The sequence below is a fragment of the Marmota flaviventris genome, chromosome 15, assembly GCF_047511675.1.
Source record: "Marmota flaviventris isolate mMarFla1 chromosome 15, mMarFla1.hap1, whole genome shotgun sequence".
Classification (NCBI taxonomy): domain Eukaryota; kingdom Metazoa; phylum Chordata; class Mammalia; order Rodentia; family Sciuridae; genus Marmota; species Marmota flaviventris.
Window position 1 is genome coordinate 34,755,297 of NC_092512.1, and position 26,368 is coordinate 34,781,664.

Consider the following 26,368-nt stretch of genomic DNA (forward strand, 5'->3'; position numbering starts at 1 on the left):
AAAGGAATTATATTGAATAAGCTTATCAAGGCCATGGAGAAAAGTTCTAAGGACTAAGCAACAATAATAGTCCTAGCACTTAAATGCCTAGGTGATAAATGAGAACCAGCATAGACTCCTGGGAAGGAATATCCATGAGGGTTGGGTGAATAGTGTCTTGGAAGCCAAACGAAGAGCTTATGTCAAGCAGAATGCACCAAACAATTGTCTTGAGCTTTCAGGTGAAGTGAAGGACTGGCTCTTCTCTGTTGTAGTTTGGCCGTTGTTGATAGGTGCAGATGAAAGTCTGTTTAGATTGAATTAAGGAGAAAATGGGAGGTGAGAAACTGGAGATTGAGAACTGAGATTTACTGTAAAGGATGGAAATAGAGTCTAATATGGAAGCTTATTCATCCCTTATTATGTTAGAGGTGATAAGCAAACTTTTGGAACTGCATGTAAAATAGACTGAATCCAGTACTCTTAAAAGCTAACTGTAAGCATTTGCTTAGAGACACAGACACATACATTTAGTTAGGTTTAGCTGTGATTGTAACCTACTAGATTAGTGGTTCCAAACTGTAGAATGTCCCAAGAAATAGCCTTCATATTTTAAAATTCTCATTTGGTTGCCAACATTTAAAAGTCAACAGTATTTATATTTAAAATCCAGATTTTCGTGGGCTGGGGTTGTGGCTCAGCAGTAGAGCACTCGCCTAGTGTGTTCAAGGCCCTGGTTTTGATCCTCAGCACTACATAAAAATAAATAAATAAAATAAAGCTATTTTGTCCAACTACAACTAAAAAATACATATTTTAAAAATCCAGATTTTCAGCCATTCTTTAAAACCAGATGTTCTGGTAGGATTAAGTTTAATAACTTCTATCATGTGAACAATAGACTGCCCTTTTTAGAGCCTATTGTGCATGGTCTCTCCAATTTATTGAGGTCCCCATGACCTACAGTTTGTTGCTGAGTCCAAGTGTTAGTTGCCATTTATTATATAGATTGTGTGATCTTTTTTATACTTAGCCCTCTTCACTCATTTATTATTAAATGTAGGCATTTGATTCTATGACCCCTGCGCTTTGTCGGCATCTCCAGGGCAGAGATAAAATGTGTCATCATTCCCATGGTAGGGATGAAGTCGTCATTTATCTTTTATCTTAATGAGTAGGGCTTGGCACACAGTAGACCCACAGAAATACTTTACTGAACTCCCTATGCTCTTTGGTATAGTGACAAACACAATATACAGTGATAGTAGAATGATTTTTTTTTTTTTTTTTTGTCTTGTAACCTGCTAAGTGTGATATTGAGAGTCTCAGTGTGAGAGTCCATGTACAGTCCAACAGGTTGGAAATGAGCTTCCTGTAGAGTAAATGACTGGCTGGCTGCTTGAAAACAGTCTGTAACACAGCAGTGTGCAGCAGAATAGCTTGATTTTAGTTGCCTTTGAAAGTGTTGTGCTTTTTGTCCTTTGGAGAGACTTTTGATATGTTCTCTCAATGTATTGATTAGTGCATAAGTTTTCCTATTCTTGGGCAAGTTTAGTGTTCTGTGACCCACCTCATGAACTGAAGCTTGCCATTGATGGGTTTCCTCGGGGCTCTAGTTAGCTGCAGTCAAAATGGCCTGTCTCTCATGTGATAGGTACAGAAAATAGTTTTTTTAAGATGTATTTTCTTATATGAGTACTGCCCTCCCGCCATCCTCTTTACCTTCTTCACAAGGTTGTGGGAAGGAGAGTTTATATGGAAGTTTCTGGGAGGTTGCAAGTTGTTGAGGTGCATTTTTCTTCTTCTTTTGTATTCCCTTCCCCCCACATTCTTCCCACCTACTTGTTTCTAGTTCGTGTTAAAATTAAAAGGTTTATTCATTTTGCAGAACTTGAGTACTTCATATTTTTTCCATTAAATATGCTGTAATTTTATTTTTTCTTTCTTAGGGAAGTACATTTAATAAACCTCATGACTTGTTCATGATGCTTATTAGATAGTTAATGACACGTTCTATACACACATTATCAATACTACTATGTCTTTGGTAATTACAGTAGTCCTCACCTTTGGAAATTATAATAATTCTTTGGGAGTTAAAGGTTTTGTATTCATTTATGCTTTTCCATTACAATTGTGAAGCTGAGTTACTTGTGAAAACTGAAAATATTTACCGGTATTTTACAGAAAAGTTTTCCACTGCCTTTTCTATTCTTGTCAATTGTATATTATGTTTCAGGGTGCTTCTAAGTTCAACACCTTTCTTTTGTCAGGCCACCTGCAGTTGTCTTTACTTCTTTGAAGATCTGATTATTGTGTTGGTCATAAAACATTTTCAACATATACTATATGCGATTCCAATTCACTGATGTTTTCTCCTTAATTTGTCTGAGTACAGAAACAAACCTTAATGCAACATATTCTTCGCTGTGACTATGAGGCATGTCGACAATATCTCATGAATCTTGAGCAAGCCGTTGTTTTAGATCCGAATCTACAGATGTTACAGACGTTCATCAGCCACAGATGTGATGGAAATCGGAATATTTTGCATGCTTGTGTATCGGTTTGTTTTCCAACCAGTAATAAGGAAACTAAAGAGGAAGAGGGTAAGATGAAGCACTGTACAAGGTCTTTAAAAAGAATTTTAGGCAATTTGGAAAATGTGACTGTAAAGAATTTGCATGTATTTTTACTTTATTTTGTAAATCCTAGAAGTTTTGACTTTAGAAAATAAAAATTTTCATGATGTGTTTTTATTGTTTAGATTCTTTGTGATAATATACAAGCTGGATACACAGTAGTAAATTGAGTTTTATTGTTTTTATAATTATAGATGATTTTATTACCATAAGGGAATTATTTAGCATGTTAAGCCAAGTTATATTAATGTCACTTTTATCCCAATATTTAGAATGTAGAGGGGAAGATAAGCTTAATGAATTGGTAGATATGTTTGGAAAGTTAGGTAATTTTTTTTGCCATGATTGTAATTGGCTACATGGAAGGAAAAACTGACAACCTAAAGTACAACTACATAGTTCACAATGTTTCTCCTTATTTTGAATTCTGATAATGATATTCTGGTAGCTACATCTTTGAATAGTGGTTTGCTGATTTCTAACCTTTATATTGTTATTGAAATCACTAGAGGATTGTAGTATGTAAACCAAGAAGGAGATACTGATAAGTGGGTCCCATTCTTCTTGGTTCTAACAACTAAATTTAAAACAACCTAGTGACTTTTTTGATCTGTGGGAGTTGAGAAGTAAGGCAGAATAAATAAGTCTTATATTAAAGATTGTAGTTCAGTCTCTCCTAAGTGCTTATTACTGTAAGAAGGGGGAACCAGTGGTTACCTAGCATGTAAATTGGAACACCAGTATGCCTAGCAATTAGTGTTTAGTGGTCTATACATACTAAATGTCAATTTTTTTTTTTTTTTAAGTTTAAATTGATCCTAAGTTTTTCTTTTATGTTTCAGAAGCAGAGCGCTCTGAAAGAAATACATTTGCAGAAAGGCTTTCCGCTGTTGAGGCCATTGCAAATGCAATATCAGTTGTTTCAAGTAATGGCCCAGGTAATCGGGCTGGATCATCAAGTAGTCGAAGGTAATGTGATTTTTACAAGGAAAGTTTAATTGGAGGAAAAAAAAAAAGTCCAAGTACAGAAAGCCAGTGTATCTCTTACCTATCATAAGCATGAATTGGTGGGTCCTTTTTGTTTTGTTTTTGGTTCTTCCTAATAACGCCCTGGGGAAAAATATCTGGTAGCTAATTAGAGTTTAAATGTAGAATGATAGGATTCTGACATTCCATAAATTGGAGATAATTTAAATAAGTAGTTCAAACTTGAATCTTTGAATTTGTACTAAATTCATCATTCTTCCTTCCTAGAAAAATATTTTCTTTAGTTGGAGATGAAGTAATATAGTATTTAAAAGAACCTCAATCTTTTAATTTTCAGATTGCTAATGTAAAGGTCAGTTTCTCAGGTGTCTTAATGATCTGGGAAGAAATGAAAGGTTGGTGTGTATGATAAATGTTCATTATTAAATTTTCAGGTTTTCTGGGTTATAAGATGGACAAATCTTTATAACATTAAACACTGTTAGAATTCAGGGTATAGTTTTCTTTCTATAGCAAGCATACACACACACATACACACACACACGCACACACACACATGCACTCTAGATATGAAAGCCAAAGTTCTTGGTTACTGACAGATTATGAATGGAAGCACTGCTTACTGTGTGATAATGTGATAGGTTGTAAAGTCTACTTAAAATGAAGACTCTCCTTGCCTATTTTCTGTTCCATATTCATCTTTCCCTCTAAAAAAAGGTTATTCTTAAATTGGCACCAGGAAGACTACCAAGTTGATAGCTTCCTGAGTTCAAAAACATCTAGAAAAGAGTTTTGTCAAACTATTTGTGGGTGACCAAATTATATCTTAAAACAGTACAAAAACATGTAGACAACACAGAATGGAAATTATCGCCAGCTTATTTATCTAGGACCATGCTAGGCAGACAAAGTGTTTGGTCTAAAATGGAAAGCAACTTAAATTCTTCATGAAGAAATTAGTGTCTCAATTATTTCAGGTATTTCATTTCCTCAGGGAAATTACAGGTGCAAATCAAGTTGGACTCTGATATGGTTGGTCCAATGCCAGTGCTGCCATCTTTTTTTTTCAATGTAAGGATTATTTTGAAGGCAAAGACTAAAAGGAGCTTCAAGAGTGGGTGATGTGTTGCTCACAGAAATAGTTTGCAGAGTAAGCTCCTTTGAGGAATTTGCCGAAGATTTCACTGCAGTGCTCTTAACCAGTTCAAACTCAGGGCTGCCGATTGAACAGATGAAAGCACAGGAGTCTTATTATCTACGCCGGGCAGTAGGAAGTCCACAGACTCTGCTTCACTGAAGTGAAACCCTCCTCTAGCCTACAATGGATTTTCTAGGCGATGCCCCTTGATGAGTATGCAGGCTGGGATTCATGAGCTGTAAGCTCAAAACTGATGCAATTTCACTATTGAATGGAGTACTGTTAAATGCCTTCAGATGATGATTTGACTCAGAAGTTTTATTATGTGACTCAATAGTTCCTGAGTACAAAGGGCAGATTTAGTGGAAAGCTTGATTGATGCATCTGATTGCAGGTGTATGTACTCTAGAGATTGTTAATCTGGAAGACACATGACCTTCGCTTTTTTGTCACAGTGTTATGTTTGAACATGACTGGATTCTAAGGCTTCTGTAGCATGGATATAACGTGCTTACAAAGAGGAAATTACATCATCCTTGAATTCTTCCATATTGTCAGAAAATACGATGACTCCAGGCAAGCCTATACGAAGAAATGTCAAAACTCTGAATCTTAGCAGCCAAGGTGGTATCTCCTCAGTATTGTCCTCAGCCACTGAGGATTCAGGTGAATCTTCATGAATTGTGTACAACATCTTGAAGAATAATTTTCTTTTTTTTGTTTTTGTTTTTTATTTTTTAAGAATCTATATGAGGAGCTGGGCATTGTACTTAAAAAATGTTCCCAAGACCCAATGAAGAAAAAAGAGGTTAAGGACAATTTTAAAAATGACAAGGAATGACCCCCTCATTTAATATTGAATTGACTACATCACAACAACAAAGTTGGGAATTTGCAAGTTCAAGATGAGACTATGGTCTCAATTTATCTTCATTTATTCTTAATCTACTCTAAGATAGATGTTGGAGAATAGCCCACATAAGTTTTTTTGGCCTGTGCAATGTTCAAATTTTCTTTTTCTTTAATTTGAATTCCTTTAGATGAGCATGTATGCCTCTAGTTTGCTACCACTCCCCATTTCTTATACCTGCCTGCCCTTTACTCATTTATATTTTATGTTTCTGACCTATAGGCATTTCATTTCATTTGTGACCTTATCACTTCTTGATAAGCCCAAAACATGCATTTATTTTCAGGTTATTTGCAGTGCCTCCCAATTACTGCTGATTTTTTTTTTGTCCCCTCTGTGTTTGAGTATAACACATTAGGATACTAAGTGTCTGTGTCGGGCTTACAATTTAAGTTGTATAGGATCATCACACTGAACAGTCACTATGTTGTGTGCTGTTACTGGTAAGGAGCTGGCCTTTTTCTGTGGGTGATAACTTTTGGGCAGGGAAGTGACCTTGATTGAAATGATCACTGTATCCTGCTCCCTTCTGTATTATAAAAGCTCTTTAACTCAAATTTCTAAATTGGGGAAAATATACTGATATAATAAAAGAATGTATTATAGGTATATTTTAGTAGTGACTATTATAAGAGCTAATAGATTATTTGAGACAATAAAATTTATTTTGCACAATCTTACAAAGAGTGTTTCTATTTCAAAAAATATACCATAAATAAGCTTTATAAAATATGTTCCTGAAAGTAGCCACTAAAAATTTATGTGAATGCTTTTTTAAAAATAAATTTCCTTATAAAGTTGAAAATGTGTTGATATGGGAAAACACATTTACCCTCAAATTAAGTAGTTATTACAATTAGAAATTCAAACATTAACAAAAGTATTTCAAAATTACTTATTTATAGATGTATTATGCTTACTAATAAGTTGTTAGGTCTTTCACATCAGAAATGTTTTGTCTTTGAGATTAAGTCTGCATGGGAGGATGAAGTCCCTTATGTATTGTCTTGCCCTTAAAGTTTCGTTTTTACTCTTTATTAAGAATCTCTAAAATTGTGGCCGAGTAAGGGATTTGTACTCTCTTTTAATTGCTGTTAGTCCTAAATGTGTTAAATTTGAAGTTTCTGTAAGCTTTTATTCAGAGGTAAAGTATAGGTTTTTGAATAGGCAGTCACCAGTTCCCCAGTGAGGTCTGCATTTGTGACTATTTTTCTTTTTAATGATGTGCATACCTGTACAGTATATTTTTTCATAGCAGGAGAAAAAAAGTCACACCCATACATTAATCTAACAATATATTTTACAAACTCTAGTTTCATTCATTAAATTCTTTGGGATATAAGTTGTAATGTTAAAATTTTTTTTTGTATGAAAGAATCTAAATTGATCTTTGTTTTAAAACTACTCATGTGTGGATATTTCTTTGTTTTTGCTATCACAGAAAAGGGACTTAGTAGGCTAACAATATTGGTTTTGTGCTAATCAGTATGTTTGCTGATGTCTATTATTAAACTTAATACTACTTATCTGACTATAAACAGGGGACAGAAAAACTTTGTTTAATTCTTCATTTATTCTAATTGTATGAAAGATTATTTCTAATCTTATCTCACGGCAACTTTTGTTCCCTGTGCTTAAGTTTGTGGGGAGCGTAACGTAATGGTTTTAGTGTTGAACTGGGTACTGGGATCCCCTAGTTTCATTTCTATCCCTTGCTGATTTTCCTGTGATTTCCAGAATTGGCATTTGTACTTCATTTCCTTTGCCTGGAGTGTTAACTTGTAGAACATACTTTGATCTTCTCAGATGAGAAGTTTCTGTACACCTTTTCATTTTGTTTAGATGTGGTAGTGAGCTCTGATTTTGTCCATGTTCTTCTAGTTTGAGATTACGGGAAATGATGAGACGTTCATTGAGAGCGGCTGGTTTGGGTAGACATGAGGCTGGAGCTTCATCCAGTGACCATCAGGATCCAGTTTCACCCCCTATAGCTCCCCCTAGTTGGGTTCCTGACCCTCCTGCAATGGATCCTGGTAAGATCTCATATTTTATTTATTTTTTTAACAAATTGACAAGGGTATGAAAGAAAAAATACTGAACATTTTAATGGGATATTTAGAAATTTCAAATATCTTAAAGAGCATGAGTATTGTGACTTATTTAGTTATAAAAACTTGATTTAAGGGGTTTGTATTTTAAAAATTAAAATTCTAAAAACTTGTCAGGTACCACTCCTCTACTGAAATATTTATTTTTATACTGGTAAGAAGTTAGATAGTCCCTTCATTAGTACCATATCAAGGTAAATGAATAATTTGTGTAGTGGATTCCTTCTCTTATAGTTTGGAACAGAAGTTCCCACTTAAACTTCTGTCTGATCTCACCTTCGGCTTTCAGAGAAAAGCCTTAAGGCCAGTTAAAGAGAAATGTTAGGGATATGTCGCCTATAATGATATACATCCTGCTGTTCTGTTTACTGAAAGATGGTGACATTGATTTTATCCTGGCCCCCGCTGTGGGATCTCTTACCACAGCAGCGACTGGCAGTGGTCAAGGACCGAGCACCTCTACCATTCCAGGTAAGAATCTATAAATTTATCTGTCTCAACATTTGCAAGAAAAAAGAACACACTTTGAATATAGGATTCCATACACTCACACTTTTTATCTCAAGGAGACTTTTCATTATTTGAAAAGCATCTAATTCTCTGAATTACTTTCAGTATCTGAAAGATTTATGGTGTGTATATACATGCATTAAGAAATCAGTTGATTTGTATACTAATATGTTTCAGTTCTTTGTAATGAAATGAATGAATTTATTATTAATACTAGAATATTCTTTTGTTTTTTAATATATGGCTGATATATATTTTAAAACATTCTTTTACTTTCTCACATCTACTCTTGTTTTGGTACCAAATGGATCTGTTTAATTACAGGTCCTTCCACAGAGCCTTCTGTAGTAGAATCCAAGGATCGAAAAGCAAATGCTCATTTTATATTAAAATTACTATGCGACAGTACAGTTCTACAGCCCTATCTACGAGAACTCCTTTCTGCCAAGTAAGTTTTAGTATATTTTTTTATGAAGATTTAGCTTATTGGATTTTATTGTTGAAGCTAATCTTTTGCAGTATATAGTTTTATGTGAATTTAAAACAATTTATCAGAATTCAGCATTGTATTCCCACTGCACTGCTAAGGTCTCTTCAGTGCAGAGGCCACGTCAACATCATCATATAGATATCTAAATAGATACAAACCAACTTTTACATTATCTTGATCAGGGTCTATTTTTGTGTTAAAAAGATCACAGAATAGTCTGTGACTGAAAGAACATTTAGTTGCTTTGTCATGCAGACTTATTTTTTTTTTTTAATTTAAAAAGAAAAAAATATTTTTGATACAATTTTTCTCATTTTAGGGATGCAAGGGGAATGACCCCATTTATGTCAGCTGTAAGTGGCCGAGCTTATCCTGCTGCAATTACTATCTTAGAAACAGCCCAGAAAATTGCAAAAGGTAATGAATATATTTCAAGGCCTATGAGTTGCTTGGTTTTCAATTTGAATAGTTTCTCTTGTACATATAATATCATTCAAATCTTATTTTTGGTATATATAACGATAATTGATGGAAACATCGAGATAATTCTTGTAAATATCATAGACTCTTTTGAAAGATGAAGATGGATTACTAATAGAACCTTCCAGTGCTTAATGGATGGTAGTAGTAAAGTTTATAGAAATGATAGGTAGATGTCTTACTGTAGTACTTCTAACTTGGAATTCCTGCTTAATAGAATGCAGTAAGAAATATCAATTTCTGCTGTCCAGTATTTAAAAATATTAGTTACCTTTAAAGAATACTGATAATAAATAATTTATGAGATGGTCCATGGTTTGCTAAATAGAGCTAAGGCTGCAGCCTTAACTGCCTGACACACTGCTGAGGAGTCAGATAGTCGTCATGTTTGGTTATAATTTTGATTTGGCTTTTCTTTGCTTCAGGATTTCCTGGATTTCCATGCTTGTTGACTTTGTGCATCAATTTTTAGAAATTAATATACAGTAGTTTCTAATGAATACTGCATAGATGTTAAGGCTTTTCCATTTGAAGAACGTATAGAAGATTGTTATTAAGTCCTCCTTTTTTGAGAGATAACTACTGTATTCATGATTGTTTTAGATGAAGGATCCTCAAGTGAAAAAGAGGAAGATGTATTTATGGGAATGGTTTGTCCATCAGGTACCAACCCTGATGACTCTCCTTTATATGTCTTGTGTTGTAATGATACCTGCAGTTTTACTTGGACTGGAGCAGAGCACATTAACCAGGTAAATTATTTTTTGTCTGTATTTATGCTGTCTTTGGGTTTATGTTTGAAAAACTATAGAGTTTTTGGCTTTCAGATTATAAGTATTTTTCTTTTTACTATGAGTCATAAAATTCTCTAAAGAAAATAAATGTTGACTTAATTCCTAAATAAATGAAGCAGGAGTTCATTATTAACTTAAATATGGCAGATTTTAAGAATTGAGAGTCTAAATAGGTTCAGTAGTCTGCAAATCTTGATACAGATTTTTATAATTATATATAATGCCTTTCTTGAGGTGATATAAACTATTTTTATCATAATAATAGAATTTGGTTTTCACTTATATAATTTATAAATTATATAGTTACTATAATCTTATATAGCATCTTTTCTAGAGCATTATTAGTTTTATTCTGCTATCACTGAGATTGAATTATTTTAGAAAATACCAGAAACAATTACTATGTAGATATATATACATAATTATTCTTTTAAAATTGTAATTTTAGGATATTTTTGAGTGTCGAACTTGTGGTTTGCTGGAGTCACTATGTTGTTGTACAGAATGTGCAAGGGTTTGTCATAAAGGTCATGATTGCAAGTAAGTACAATTCTAGTTTAATTTTACAAGCTAGATTTATATTGCTATAATAATGTAGTTTATGCTGCCATGTTTTATTGATATATAATTCAAAAAGTGTGATGTTTTTTCATGTTTCCCTCATAAAGCCAGTTTATGTATAAAAATGTGGTTCTTGATTTAGATTATACTGTGAAATGCTAGTCCTAATGTGCTACATGTAGGCTCATGTGCTAAGGAATATATGATCATACACTGTGACTAGGATCAGATTAATCTTTTCAGAAAAATGTGGGCAGAACTATTTGTCTGTATTCTGCAAAGATACCCCCCACCCCCCGCCATCTTCCCCAACCCAATCCCATAGGGTCTATTAGAAGAAAATTGCTGTCGGCGTTGAGTGAATCATGGTGAATAATTGGACTGTCCCTTATTTAACTTTTTAAACTAAGTGTAGTAATCTTCCTTTTTAGCAGAATTAGTCATTCCAGCTAGTTTTATTAGCTTTCATAGAAGCACACAGTAAAATACCCTAGCACTAACATCTATAATGTTATCAACAGGAACATCAGCTTAAAGTTGTTAAAGATGTATAGATATTAAGGTAATAGAGAATTGGATTATAAAAGCCATCTATTATGTTTCTAAAATAAGTAGCCCTATAGGATGAGTGGAAATTTCTTACATTGATGCTTAGTTATAATATTTGCTGATATTCTTACTTTTCCTTATTTTAAGCATCTAAAAGTGGTAACCTGTTTTTCGTTTAACTTGCTCACCACACTGATGCTAGGATGGGGGTGAACAAGGCGATCCTTGTCCTGACAGGATTTGTAGTCCTGTCACATAGAGAACACGTATGAGAAATAGCTGTCTGTAAAGTCATTAGATGCCTACAGGAAGATTACTTAAACTAGATTAGGGGTGTACAGAATTCAGGAAAGACATTAACAGAAATGACTTCACTTGAGTCATTAAAGTGTAATTCAGGGGAATTTTCTGTAGTTTTATAGACTTCATACCATAAAAGTGATCCTTCCTGTTGTATATGTTTTAACAATTAACACTTTACATTTAAATATTAATATCTAGTTTCAGTGAATTGTGCTTTAGTAATGTCAGTAAAGATCTTTGCAAATTTTAAGAATTTTAGTACTTAACTTTTGGTGAATTCTTTCTAGACTCAAACGGACATCACCAACAGCCTATTGTGATTGTTGGGAGAAATGTAAATGTAAAACTCTAATTGCTGGACAGAAATCTGCTCGTCTTGATCTACTTTATCGCCTGCTCACTGCTACTAATCTGGTCACTCTGCCAAACAGTAGGCAAGTGGATTTTTAGGACACAAAATGAGTAAAATAGAAGGATCATGGCACTTTTTAGTAACCTTCCCCCACCCTTACCACACTGTTCTGTTTGGCAGGGGAGAGCACCTTCTGCTGTTTTTAGTGCAGACCGTAGCCAGGCAGACTGTGGAGCATTGCCAGTATAGGCCACCTCGAATCAGGGAAGATCGTAATCGAAAAACAGCTAGTCCTGAAGGTGAGTAAATTTAATACTTCTGATTTTTTATGAAAAGCAGTTAGGTTGTATTTTTATCTTACTATTTTGTTTCTTTTCCTCTCTCTCTCTTTTCTTTTTTAGATTCAGATATGCCTGATCATGATTTAGAGCCTCCAAGATTTGCCCAGCTTGCATTGGAGCGTGTTCTACAGGACTGGAATGCTTTGAAATCTATGATTATGTTTGGGTCACAGGAGAATAAAGACCCGTATGTATTCATTAAGAAAACATTTTTTAGATTTGTGTATTTCCCATGTTAGTGTATGTTTTTACAGTGCATTCTGTCTCTCCTTCCCCCCTCAAGTCTGAGTGCCAGCAGTAGGATAGGCCATCTTTTGCCAGAAGAGCAAGTATATCTCAATCAACAAAGTGGCACAATTCGGCTGGACTGTTTCACTCATTGCCTTATAGTCAAGTGTACAGCAGATATTTTGGTAAGCTTTTTGAATATTTATTATAAGTATTTTTTTCTTAATTTGCATTGCATGGTTTTAAAAGCCAAATCCCTCTTAGTATTGATAGGCTCTGATTAAGCAGTACATTTAAGGGAATCAAATTTGGGGGTGATTTAAATAGTTTTACATAACAGCAGAAGCTCCTTTAATTCGAAATAAAAAACCTAAAATGTGTTACAAATCCAAATTGGAACTAAGACTCAGTGCTAATGAGGTTATAGTAAAAAGAACATACTTAGGCACTGATGAGGTGGCATTGCATTGAGGACCATATTTGGAAAACAACCTGTCATTGTCAAGTGCAATAAAAATAAATTTGTTTTGAAATTCTGAAAACTTGTCATAAAGAGCTGGGCACAGTGGTGCATGCCTGTAATCCCAGCTACTCGGAAGGGTAAGATAGAACAATTGCAAATTTGAGGCCCAGCAACTTTCTGAGATAGGGTCTCAGATAGGTCATCTCAGTGGGAGAGGACTCCTTGGATCAGTTCCCAGTATCTCCCCCCACCCCCCAAAAAAAGTGATAGAGAAATAGTTACATGGAATTGGATTTTTTTTCTATAATTAATATCTGTGTGGTAAATCACACACATGGAAAAGATTAGAAAGTGATATCAGTTGAATGAGGGAGATGGGATTATGAATGTAACATAAATATTTGAATCTGCTGTTTGTGAGTACAGTAAGTGAAAAAGTTCTTTTGATATATTTAGTATTTCTGTTCTGATTTACATCAGATTATGGAACAAAAACAAATCATACAATTGGGACCTATTTATGGAACACAGTGGTAGAGACTGAATGTTTTGGTTAAATTTATTTTGAAATTCTATTATGAAATGTTAACTGAAAAATGTTAGGCTTTTTACTTAATGAATGTTTTACTATCTTATGAAATATCTTAATAAGAACAATTACAATTATTTTTAAAGCTTTTAGATACTCTACTAGGTACATTAGTGAAAGAACTCCAAAACAAATACACACCTGGACGTCGAGAAGAAGCTATTGCTGTGACAATGAGGTTTCTACGTTCAGTTGCAAGAGTTTTTGTCATTCTTAGTGTGGAAATGGCCTCATCCAAAAAGAAAAAGTAAGCCATCCTTATATATTTTGGCTTTTACAACATTTTTTTCTGCAGGACTCATAAAATATTTCTTTATTTCCCTTTTTGCCCCAGCAACTTTATTCCACAACCAATTGGAAAATGCAAGCGTGTATTCCAAGCATTGTTACCTTATGCGGTAGAAGAATTGTGCAACGTTGCAGAGTCATTGATTGTTCCTGTCAGAATGGGGATTGCTCGCCCCACTGCACCATTTACTCTGGCTAGTACTAGCATAGATGCCATGCAAGGCAGTGAAGAACTATTTTCAGTAGAACCATTGCCACCACGACCATCATCTGATCAGTCTAGCAGGTAAATTTCTACTATAAGAAATTATGATTAATTTATTCTCTGTTGATGTCATGTTTGCATAAACATATAGGTGGTATGCATGATTATTTATGTGCAGATATTTTATTTGGGGACATGTGAAAGTACTTTCAAGATATTTATCTTCAGACTTGTCAAATCTACCTCCTTATCAAATGTTTTTTTTTAGTGAAATCTACCTGGACTCGAGGTTATGCTACTGATCAGATTCTCTGTGAGGGACTCATCAGTACTTAAGTGGTATTATTACCTTGTGAAGTTTTGTCTCTGTTCCCTTGATTTTGTTCTAGAACACAAAAAAATTGGTCATCAACTCATCTCTAAACACTATCCATTAGCTTTTTTACTGAGTTTCAAGTTTTATGTCATCTTGTCCTTTTTCTTAATTCATTATTAAAGCATTTTACTCCAATCCTTTTACTTGATTCTTGTCCCAAACTCTTACAGATCTCCTCTGATAATTGAGATATTGCTAATGTTTTCTGATATTACAAGCCCTTCGTCTAATATGGTTGTAGTCAACTCTTTCCATAAGGGTGTATTTTGACCAAGTGTTTAAAAGCATACACTTGACCAGATGCTTGCATTTCCCTTGCATGACTATTATGTATCATCCATTGAGTATGAAGTGTTGAACGCAGTAGCTTTACTTTCTCTCTTCCTCCCCTCCAACTCTTCAAAACTGTTATGCCCTAAAGGTTTAACATAGCTTTTTTAGACTAGATTTTAGGCCTGTGGCCCTTCACTGTGTCAGCAAGTCTCTGGTGGGGAAAAAGGGTGAAACTCCCATTTCTAAATGGGAGTGATTTGTGTATTGGTAGTATCATAATATGAAGTACATAGTTTCTGTAAGTGGTTACCTTGAGGAACTGTAGTTTTGCTGCCCGTTTTCCCCAAGGTGTTTATTTTAACAAAGAAAATACTTATTAGTTGTGGTTTCACACTGTTGATTTTGGTGGGGAGGTACCAGGGATTGAACTCAGGTGCACCCAACCACTGAGCCACATCCCCAGCCCTATTTTATATTTTATTTAGAGACAGGGTCTCACTGAGTTGCTTAGTGCCTCACTTTTTGCTGAGGCTGGCTTTGAACTTGCAATCCTCCTGCCTCAGCTTCCTGAGCTGCTGGGATTATAGGCGTGTGCTACTGTGCCTGGCATGACTTATTTTTTCATATTGTAGAAATGTTGTAGTCTCTTCAGTGGTTAGAAATATCCTTTTCATCTCTTTGCCTCTCCTAATTTACAGTAACTGTTTTACCATTAAAGTTTATGTGTTAAACACAGCATCAAGACTACTTGGTTGATTATTTGAAGGCACAGTTGCTCTCACATGTAACTGCTCTAATTTTCATTTCTCAGAGATCTAAGGTGAGGCGAGAACACTAATGGCACAACCACTTAAAATCTTTTGACTTTAACCTTTTTTAAATTGAGTTTCTTAATTCCTAAGGTATCATTACAGTATCATTTAACAACTGTCTTCAGATCTCTGGCCTACATTTAAAGCATTTTTTCTCTACTTTATAATGGAGGCATCTGTCTTTTGGCTGTTTCGACATCAGGTTTTGAGGGAAGTGAAACTTTCATTACCCCACTTTTGGTTATTACTGTATTTTAAAGCCATACTTTTAAACTGACATTTTTCGTTACATTAGCAACTCAGTGGTTAATGCAAAATAGAAATTATGTCAGGTTTCCTTAATGTGTTTTGATGAGCACACTTTCTGTTAATGAAGTGTTGTCATGAAAGCCTTTGGAAGCTGCAGAAAACCAGTGGAAAAGATTTTTTTCCTTCATATAATTTTTCAATGGGAAGGATTTATGCAAATATGTCTATCAACAGATTTAAAATGGACTTATTTAAAAAGTAAAAGCAAATTATGAGAGTTGTAATTTAAATCTATAGTAAAATAACTTCTTTTGAGTTTATATTTCCTAATGTACTGTAGATTAATGTTTCAAGAATTCTCAAGTTAGACTTAAAATAGTCTCATGTGCAATGAAATGAACTAAACTCTTAATGAGAAGCATGAAAGTATGTGCATTATGTCTGAGATGTGGCAACAGTATACTCATAAACCTGCTGATTCCTTACAGCTCCAGCCAGTCTCAATCATCTTATATCGTCCGGAATCCACAGCAGAGGCACATCAGCCAGTCCCAGCCTGTTAGGGGCAGAGATGAAGAACAGGATGATATTGTTTCAGCAGATGTGGAAGAGGTGGTTTTAATTGTGGTAGATGAAAAGCTTGTATCTGGGAAGGATATATATATAGTCATTCTCTGCATTTGCACTATATGCTCTTTAACTGTTTCCATTTGCATCTAGCCTGTAGACTTGTGTTATATATTAATGTGTAACTTATGGTTACCTATTAAAATGATTTTAATAATGCTTGATACACTAGATATTAGGAAATTGTGCACATAAACTATTTCTACGTAAGGGTTAAGAGTTAAGATATTCTCACTGTTGAAAAAAATTCAGTAGTTTTGGGCAGTGTATTTGAATGAGAGGATATTCAATTTTATAATGGCTGAACTATATAAAAAACCCTCTTCCCACCCCCAGAAGAATTTTCTTTATACTTTTAATTTTAGGACTCTGCATAAACTTTGGGATATGTCGACAGTAGTTTTGGTAACAAATTGTTGCTAGCAAAAAAAAATTATAACTGCTTAGTATATAATGTAGTACTTCTCATTGTTAGAGATCTTTGTATTTTAGTTTACTAGTTGCTGCAGAGGAGCACTAGTTAGAGGTATGGGTTTATTATATACTTTCATTGTCTACAAATAAGATTCTGGATTTAGGTTGAGGTGGTGGAGGGTGTGGCTGGAGAAGAGGATCATCATGATGAACAGGAAGAACATGGGGAAGAAAATGCTGAGGCAGAGGGACAACATGATGAGCATGATGAAGATGGTATGCAGGTTATTTGAGAAATTATTCAGTATGAGTTAACCAGGTTCCTTAAAAGGAGAGAAAAACCCCATTTGATGTACAATTGTCCGACTTGCTTTCTGCCAAGGGATTCTGAAACATATGTTTCAATATTTTAGGAGGTGGCTATATAGATATATAAAATAATCCTCTTCTCCCTTTTTCTTTTCATAAAAGACTTCTAAAAATTAAAATAATTTTAGTTACATTACACAACATTTGGAAATTAGAGCGTTTTATCACCCATAATCCCACAGAGATAACAACAATCTTTTAAACTTGCACTCTTCTCCTGTACTGCTCTATTCCCATGCATGTTTTTTTAAAGATTATATATATAATTTTTGTGACTTTTCTTTTTCACCTAAGATAATCAAAAAGCACATTTTTAGAATTTATAGATTTTGATTTATTACTGTGAAATACAAGGAATGAGCATTTTTAACTTCTCCTTTTGGAAGTCCAATATATAAAGCAGACGAAAACGGAGAAGGGGAACCTAGTTTAGTCTTCTGCCTGATGTCCCCCAGTACTTTTCTGCAGATATCTAAGACTCTGCAGGAGAGATTTTGAATTGCTATGTAACAGTCCACTGACCATAATAATTTCCCTCATCGCTTTTCTAATGCGGATTAGTCACTTATTCTCAATGTAGTAATTATCTTCTCACTGCCCTCCCCCCACCTCCCTTACCAGTACGACGACTTTTTTGTTTCTACCCTTATGATATTGTGGCTTATCAAATGCTGTCTTGATCCATAGTGAGTTTATGCTTTTTTCCTTAATATTATTTAAATATATTTTCTAGGGAGTGATATGGAGCTGGATTTGTTAGCAGCAGCTGAAACAGAAAGTGACAGTGAAAGTAACCACAGCAACCAAGACAATGCTAGTGGGCGCAGAAGTGTTGTCACTGCAGCAACTGCTGGTTCAGAAGCAGGTGTGTTGCCTTACTTGGCAATGTATGTTCAATATGAAATGGTTAATACTCAGTATAATGTGTACAAGGGTGGTTAAAAACTTTTGAAAATAACTTCATCTTTTTTCTCTATAGATGCTGAAGAAGGTATTATTTTAATTATCCTCCCCCCCCCCCCAACGTTTCTGGCTTTTAAATAATGGGTTATTTAAAAGATTGATTCATTTAAAAGAGTTCTTTCTAATTGAGCTATTTCAGTGGTGGGTTTTGTGGACTATTGCATACAGCCTGGCATTGTGCTTAATATGCATATTTTCCTGATTGAGGGTGTACATTGTAATTTTAACTATCAACAAACTCACAGTGTTTTGGTTTTAAAAATACAAAATTTAGGAGCGAGCAGTGTTCCTGCCTTTTTTTCTGAAGATGATTCTCAATCAAATGACTCAAGTGATTCTGATAGCAGCAGTAGTCAGAGTGACGACATAGAACAGGAGACCTTTATGCTTGATGAACCTTTAGAAAGAACCACGAATAGCTCCCATGCCAATGGTGCTGCCCAAGCTCCCCGTTCAATGCAGTGGGCTGTTCGTAACACCCAGCATCAGCGAGCAGCCAGCACAGCCCCATCCAGTACATCCACACCTGCAGGTAAGTCTAAAAACTGAGTATTTCTAAGAGTATAAATAGTGTTTTAAATTATCATGTTCATCTCAAAAACAATTAGTTTTGTGGTTTTATTATTTTGTTGAGTTTCAAATATAAAAATTAGGTTATATGGTTATCACAAGGTTTCTTAACCTTTGCACTATTTCTACCTTGTTCTGGATAATTTTTTATTGTTAGGAATGTTAAAGGGCATCTGTATTCCGGGTCTAATAGCTGCCAGGAGCAACCCTCTCACCCCACTTTCCTCATTTCCCCCCAGTTGTGATAGTTAAAAATGTTTGCAGACATTGCCAAATGCCCCCTTTTGCCAGGGGATGGGAAGTATAAAGTCACCATTGGTTGAGAACATTATATTAATTCTTGTTCTTCCTAACACTTCCCTCAAATTAGTGTATGTTTAGGAAAAGGTTTTCACTCACTATTAACAGTTGACCATTTAGATTTACAGAAGTATATACAGTGCCACAGCAGCAGAGTTGGCAACTGACATTAGCTCATTGTGATTGTCCTTTTTCCTTATAGCAAGTTCCGCGGGTTTGATTTATATTGATCCTTCAAATTTACGCCGGAGTGGTACCATCAGTACAAGTGCTGCAGCTGCAGCAGCTGCTTTGGAAGCTAGCAATGCCAGCAGCTACTTAACATCTGCAAGCAGTTTAGCCAGGGCTTACAGCATTGTCATCAGACAAATCTCGGACTTGATGGGCCTTATTCCTAAGTATAATCACCTAGTATACTCTCAGATTCCAGCAGCTGTGAAATTGACTTACCAAGATGCAGTAAACTTACAGGTATGAAACTATTGAAAAGTTGCTCAATTTTTTTTTTTTTTTTTTTTTTGCTATCAATTATGAGAATTCCAGTTAATGGGTATTAATATCACAAATGTTTAAAATGTTGACATACTACTACTACATCAAATTTAGCTCTATTTGGATAGTTTTAACTATTTTAGTTTGGTCTTCATAGAACTATGTAGAAGAAAAGCTTATTCCCACTTGGAACTGGATGGTCAGTATTATGGATTCTACTGAAGCTCAATTACGTTATGGTTCTGCATTAGCATCTGCTGGTGATCCGGGACATCCAAATCATCCTCTTCACGCTTCTCAGAATTCAGCGCGAAGGGAGAGGATGACTGCGCGAGAAGAGGCTAGTTTACGAACTCTTGAAGGCAGACGGTATGAAATTCTTCAAGTACTTTGTGTTGAGACAGTTCTTATATCTAGAAGGTTTGAGCTTTTTGAGTGCTATTACATTTGATCTTGTTGTGAAGGAGAAAGTAAATGCCTGGATATTACTCTTTTAAAGCAAAATAAGTTAGCTATAATTCCAGTTATTTTTTTTTAAAAAACCCCATTTTTGTTAGGGTCTGGTAATAAAGTCTTCATTTTTGAAGTTGATGGCTCATAGCCTTGCCTTATTGTACCTAAGCCTCCTTGCCTTCCCTCTGCAAGGCATATATTTATGGAAAACTTTTTTTGAATGTGAATGAACTTTGTACTTAAGATGGGGAATGTGTATGTAATCATCAACACTTCTCTTTAGTTGTGTGTGTGTGTGTGTGTCTGTCTGTCTATACTTTTTAAAAAAATGTTTTAAATTTGTTGTAATTTGTTATACATGACAGCGGAATGCATTTTGACAAGTACACAAATGAAGCACAACTGCTGCTTCCTTTGGTGGAACATGCTACTGAGTCACACAAGTAGTGTAATCATGCATGTATAAAGGGTAATAATGTCCATCTCATTCCGCCATCTATCCCATCTCCATACCCTACCACCTCATTCCCTGCTGCACAATCCAAAGTTCCTTCACCCCCTCCCCCCAATTATGGATTAGAATAATTAGGAGTTTAGAAAACAAGCCAATTGTTGGAATCTTCAAGAGAGTTAATAGTTAATTACCGAGGGACGAGAAGCATTGAAATCATACATACAAGAATTTAGGGCCTTATGAAGGGAAGAGCAGGTCGAGGCAGTATTTATATTTAGACTTTGATCCTGGATAACAGGAAAATTAGAGAAAAATGTAGAGTGGAATGGACACATGCCTAGTATGCAAAATTGAATAGATGTTTGGACTAGAGATATAGATTTGGAAGCCAGCAGCTATTCTGTGTCCTGGTAAGCCTGCTCCACAAAGATTAAAAGATTTGTCTTTGTTAGGCTTAGGTCATTACTCAGAGAACACAGAATTCGCTGGGTGCAGTGGCATATGCCTGTAATCCCAGTGGCTCGGGAGACTGAGGCAGGAGGATTGTGAGTTCAAAGCCAGCCTTAGCAATTTAGTGTGACCCTAATCGACTCGGTGAGACCCGGTCTCTATTTAGTAAAGTGTCAGAAAGGGATGGGCATGTGGCTTGGTGATTACGTACCCCTGGGTTCAATCCTCAGTATCAAAAACAAACAGATAGAATTCTTCATGGATCCTGATTGGTGGCAGTATTGTGTGTTCTTTCTCCCTCCCTCCCTCTCCTCCCACTCCCCACGGCTTTATTGTGATATAAATCACATACTGTGCAGTTTACTCATTGGTTTTTCAGAGCTGTGTAACTGTCATCACAATCAATTTTGAAATATTTTCTTATTTTCTGCAAGCAATCACATAACTATAAGCAGTCATCTCCATTTCCCCTTACCTCCCCACCCAGTTTCCTATTTCTATATGTTCCAGACATTTCATGTTATTGAAATCATAATATATACCTTCTTGTACCTAGCCTAATGGTTTTGAGATTTATCATGTTTCAATAACTTAATTCCTTATTACTTCCTGAAATTTCATTGATATCACATTATGTTTATTCATCAGTTGATGGACATTTTGAATTATTTTAGCCTTTTCACTATTGAGCATAATACTGCAGTTACACCCATTTGTGTATAGGTTTTTGTACGGACATGTATTTTCGGTTCTCTTAGATATATTCTCTACATCTTTACCAACACTTGTTATGTTTTTGATTATAGCCACCTAGTGGATGTGACATAGTATCTTATGGAATTGGTTTTGTCCTGCATTTCTTAATATGGCTAATGGTGTTGATCATCTTTTCATGTGTTAATTGGCTGTTTGGCAAAATGTCTGTTTAGATCTTTCACCAGTTTTGTTCTGCTTTTTGTTTTGTTTTGGTACAGGAAATTGAACCTAGGGGCAGTTTGCCACTGAACAGCATCCCTAGCCCTTTTTATTTTTTATTGAGACAGGGTCTCACTAAGTTGCTGAGGCTGGCCTTGAGTTTATGATCCTCTTGTTTCAGCCTCCCAAGGTGCTGGGATTACAGGCATGCACCACTATGCCCCGCTTTCACCCAGTTTTTAATTGGTTCGTCTTTTTTTTTTTTTTTTTTTTTTTAAGAGTTGTCTAAGCTCTTCATATATTTTGGATACACGTTCCTTATCAAATGTACGTTTTTGCAAAAATTTTTGTCCTAATTCTCTGGATTATCTTTTCGTGTTCTTGATATTATTCTTTGAAGTGCAAAAGTTCTTAATTTAGTAAAGTCCAGTTTATCCATTTTTTTTTGTTGTTGTTTATGATTTTGTTATCATTTTAAGCAATTGATTCCCAGAGTATGATCCCTAGAACAGCAGTTTCAACCTTATCTGGGAGCTTGTTAGAAATACAGATATTGGGGCCTTATCCAGACCTACCAAAAACTATGGAGGTGGGGTCAGCTTATCTGTTTAAATAAACCTTCCAGGTGATTTGGGGTGGCAGTGGTAGTGGGGGGGGGTTGGGGGGAACCTTGCAGTTTGAGAATCCCCGTTTTTAGGGAAGAAGTTCTTCTGCCATTCTGAAGGATACAATTCCTTTCTTATACAATAAGTATAGGACTATAAATTGTACACAGTGATTATATTTCTAAAGCAGAGCCACAGGCTTAATGAGTATTTATGAATGTTCTCAGTTTGTAGTTTTGCCTACTTATGATAGTGGCAGATTTCACATTTGTGTTTATTTGTAAACTTGTTTAATTTTTTTTCCCCCTGTAGACGTGCCACATTGCTTAGCGCCCGACAAGGAATGATGTCTGCTCGAGGAGACTTCCTAAATTATGCTCTCTCTTTAATGCGGTCTCATAATGATGAACATTCTGATGTTCTTCCAGTTTTGGATGTTTGTTCATTGAAGCATGTGGCCTATGTTTTTCAAGCCCTTATATATTGGATTAAAGCAATGAACCAGCAGACGACATTGGATACTCCTCAGTTGGAACGTAAAAGGTATATTTACGATGAGGCTAGTTTTAAGAAATACTTGCTTGGTATGGTCTCTGCAGGGAAATTCTAGAGTAAAGGAGAACAGCAATGCAAAAGAAAAACAGTATAGGAACATTTATGTAGGAAAGTATAACTTATTTTCTGTTGCAGGTCCTAACTTAAAATGGGAAACCTAAGAATGCATTTAAGCTTCATACTTAAAATAGTTCAGCCTGAGTACTTACTGTGTTTTCTATTTAGAGTTTTTACAGGTACTCATATTTCTTGGGGTGATTTTTGCTTCTCTTTTTGTTATTGTAATACATTAGGCTGATTGGTAAATCATTTTCCAGAATCTGAAACTATACCATAGTGTAAGAAATCAGATATCAAACTGACCTCTTCAGTGTTTTTTTTGTTTGTTTATTTGTTTTGGGTTCCCCTTGCCTTTGTTCCTGTTCAGATTATACAACTAATTTCATTGAAAACGATTCACTTGTCTTTTTAAAGGACACGAGAACTTTTGGAACTGGGTATTGATAATGAAGATTCAGAACATGAAAATGATGATGACACCAATCAAAGTTAGTGCACAGAAAATCTGCTAATCTACTTCAAGAAATGGCTGCCTCAGTATTTCCCCTTCAAGCTTTTTAACTTCATTATTTTCTGTCTGGGTGGGAATTTCTCTTTTCTTCTCTATGTCCCATTTCTTATCGCTTCTGTCCATTTTTCTTTTACACATCCTTGCATTATATATTTCATAATTAAGGATTAAAGACCTGTTACAAACTTTTAAATATTGGATATTTTTCCTACTATATTTCTTTTTTACATTTGTCTGTTTTGTATTTTCTAGATGTAGTAAAGAAAATGAAAATCACTTCTGAATATCAAAACTTTTAGCAGTTAATATAAACTAAAGAATTTTTTTTCATAACTTTTTATACCACAGTACTTGGGGATCTTCTATAGCCAACTTATAGTTTTCTGTTAGTATTTCAGTTAGAAGCTTCTTATTCTCAACTAGTACTTTTATTTAGCCTAAGGAAAGACAGCTGACTACTATTTTTGAGAATCCAGTCATAGGTAACAACACACTAAGCATTGCCCAAATTTTCTTTCACTAAGGAGAGTTGGTCCCAGTGTGTCGATTGATTGTTGAGATACATGAGTTGCCCAAGTTTATTTTACTGTGGTAAATAAATGCTCAGATTACAGCTCCTGGGTATCTTTTCCTTTTGGAGTCATCAGTGAGTTGGGTCCTGATATGCTTAGGAATCTTGTTCTATATAGATAGAAAGATACAAGAAGCACTAACCAGTACAGAATGGAACAGTGTTATTGTTACATTTTTTATTTTGCATTTTAAAATTTTTGTAATATACATAAAATTTACCACTGTAACCATATCAAACTATTATATTTTGAATTATAACTTTAAAATATCAAAATTATGGACTATTAACTTGTTTTTGAGTTCATTATAATTTTTATAAAAAGATCAGGAATTTTGGATACAACAGATTAATGGTCTTTTATTCTTCCCTAATAATTATTTTTATTAAATAAAACATTTTATTTTTATATTTAGGTGCTACTCTGAATGATAAGGACGATGACTCTCTTCCTGCAGAGACTGGCCAAAACCATCCATTTTTCCGGCGTTCAGACTCAATGACTTTCCTGGGGTGCATACCCCCAAATCCATTTGAAGTGCCTCTGGCTGAAGCCATCCCTTTGGCTGATCAGCCACATTTGCTGCAGGTGAATTAAACTAGTCTTAGGTTTCTTTCTAACTGCCATTTGTTTTAAGTGTTTAATATAACTAGAATATCTATTAAAATTTCAGCCAAATGCTAGAAAAGAGGATCTTTTTGGCCGTCCAAGTCAAGGTCTTTATTCTTCATCTGCCAGTAGTGGGAAGTGCTTAATGGAGGTTACAATGGACAGAAACTGCCTTGAGGTAAGATATAAAAGTCTGTGTAATAGAATGTTTGTTAAGAAGAACTTGTCTCAGTGTCTAGATTTTTAGAAATGCATTAATTCAGAGTATTTTATTTCCCTAAATAATAGAGGTGTCCAAAATTCCTGCCTTAATAACACCATAGAAGGAATTCCACCACTGTCATTAACTTGCTCTGTTAGGTCAGTTTTATTATGTGCTTTCTTTCACAGAGTTGATCGTTACACAGTACTGACAATTTTAATGTTCACATATATAATCCAAGTGATTCGGGAGGCTGAGGTAGAAAGATCATGAGTTTGGGGCCAGCCTCAGCAATTTAGTGAGACCCTGTCTTAAAGAGGCGCTGAAGATATAGCTCAGTGGTAAAGCATACCTGGGTGCAGTCTTCAGTATACACAAAGAAAGTTGTAGATAAAGAAGGTCACATTAGTGATATCTAACATTTATTGAGTAATTCTGGGTCTTGGGCACTATTTTAATATCTATAACCATGGTGAGTAGGAAGTGTTGTTATCCTGATTTTATGGGTAAGAAATTAAGACATGAGAGATTATAAATAGATTTCATGTGAGAATGTCTGTTTCACATGGCAGATCTACTTTAAGATTCAAGTCTGAATTTAGAGCCAAAAACAACACTTTTTGTCCTGAAAAAGTAGTAACGTAGAAAAAATGTAGTTGAATAGCATTTTAAAATTATCTAAGTGGTGAAGGAGAATGCAATACTAAAAATGTGCAAGAGACTTAAGTATCAGAGGTATTGTAAAGATTCCTTCAGAAGTTCTCTTTAGTTTGTACTGGAATTGATGGTCAGCCAGGGGAATCACACAAAACAAGATGAGGCTGTATACTTTATAGGCAAAGCTCCAGAAGGATTAATTTCTATGGAGCCTTGCTAAGTTAAAATCTTCATTTGTTTTCTTAATGTATAACATTGAAATATAAAAATTCACAGGTTCTTCCAACTAAAATGTCTTATGCTGCCAATCTGAAAAATGTAATGAACATGCAAAATCGACAAAAAAAAGAAGGGGAAGAACAGAATGTGCTGGCAGAAGAAACTGAGAGTTCAAAACCAGGGCCATCTGCTCATGATCTTGCTGCACAATTGAAAAGTAGTTTATTAGCAGAAATAGGACTTACTGAAAGTGAAGGACCACCTCTTACATCTTTCAGGTACTTGATAAGTGAAAGTTTTCTTTCTGTTGCATTACTTTCAAGCTATTAAAATTTCTTTTAAAGAATTTTTATTTATAAATGTTTTATTTCATTTTTATTTTATTTCATTTATACACAAATTTTTTCTTGGTTTTCTAGTTTATTTGATATTTACATTTTAAAATTTCATTTTCTAGATTTGGGCTGTGACTTGTCATTGTTTTTACTTCGTTGAAGAACTTATAGTACCTTGGGGTTTTTTTTGTTTGTTTGTTTTTAATATTTATTTTTTAGTTTTAGGTCGACACAATATCTTTATTTTACACTTATGTGTTGCTGAGGATCGAACCCAGTGCCTCATGCATGCTAGGCAGGCACTATACCACTGAGCCACAACCCCAGCCCCTAGTACCTTGTTTTTAAGTTTAATAATTAGAGCTAAAATATATATCCAGGGCTGGGGATGTGGCTCAAGCGGTAGAGT

At 34.9% G+C, this 26,368-nt stretch overlaps 1 protein-coding gene across 11 annotated transcripts in view; it reads left to right on the plus strand.

Annotated features, from left to right (window-relative positions):
- Ubr5 (ubiquitin protein ligase E3 component n-recognin 5) overlaps positions 1-26,368 on the plus strand; it is a 128,217-nt gene that overhangs the window by 81,398 nt on the left and 20,451 nt on the right. For 7 of the 11 annotated variants that reach the window (XR_011704673.1, XR_011704674.1, XR_011704675.1 and 4 more), the window contains exons 21-45: positions 2,378-2,588; positions 3,464-3,590; positions 7,538-7,689; positions 8,140-8,235; positions 8,599-8,722; positions 9,084-9,181; positions 9,848-9,996; positions 10,487-10,578; positions 11,739-11,885; positions 11,984-12,102; positions 12,205-12,331; positions 12,428-12,557; positions 13,511-13,671; positions 13,759-13,998; positions 16,116-16,254; positions 16,833-16,944; positions 17,771-17,902; positions 18,275-18,532; positions 19,073-19,341; positions 19,520-19,731; positions 22,552-22,782; positions 23,269-23,342; positions 24,353-24,525; positions 24,611-24,724; positions 25,682-25,902. Coding sequence is in view for 8 of the 11 variants with exons in the window: in XM_071602201.1 (XP_071458302.1) it covers positions 2,378-2,588; positions 3,464-3,590; positions 7,538-7,689; positions 8,140-8,235; positions 8,599-8,722; positions 9,084-9,181; positions 9,848-9,996; positions 10,487-10,578; positions 11,739-11,885; positions 11,984-12,102; positions 12,205-12,331; positions 12,428-12,557; positions 13,511-13,671; positions 13,759-13,998; positions 16,116-16,254; positions 16,833-16,944; positions 17,771-17,902; positions 18,275-18,532; positions 19,073-19,341; positions 19,520-19,731; positions 22,552-22,782; positions 23,269-23,342; positions 24,353-24,525; positions 24,611-24,724; positions 25,682-25,902 (3,908 nt within the window). In the remaining 3 variants the exon portion in view is untranslated. The remainder of the gene's footprint in view (positions 1-2,377; positions 2,589-3,463; positions 3,591-7,537; positions 7,690-8,139; positions 8,236-8,598; positions 8,723-9,083; positions 9,182-9,847; positions 9,997-10,486; positions 10,579-11,738; positions 11,886-11,983; positions 12,103-12,204; positions 12,332-12,427; positions 12,558-13,510; positions 13,672-13,758; positions 13,999-16,115; positions 16,255-16,832; positions 16,945-17,770; positions 17,903-18,274; positions 18,533-19,072; positions 19,342-19,519; positions 19,732-22,551; positions 22,783-23,268; positions 23,343-24,352; positions 24,526-24,610; positions 24,725-25,681; positions 25,903-26,368) is intronic. The other 4 variants (XM_071602197.1, XM_071602199.1, XM_027946968.2 and 1 more) reach the window with 2 other exon arrangements.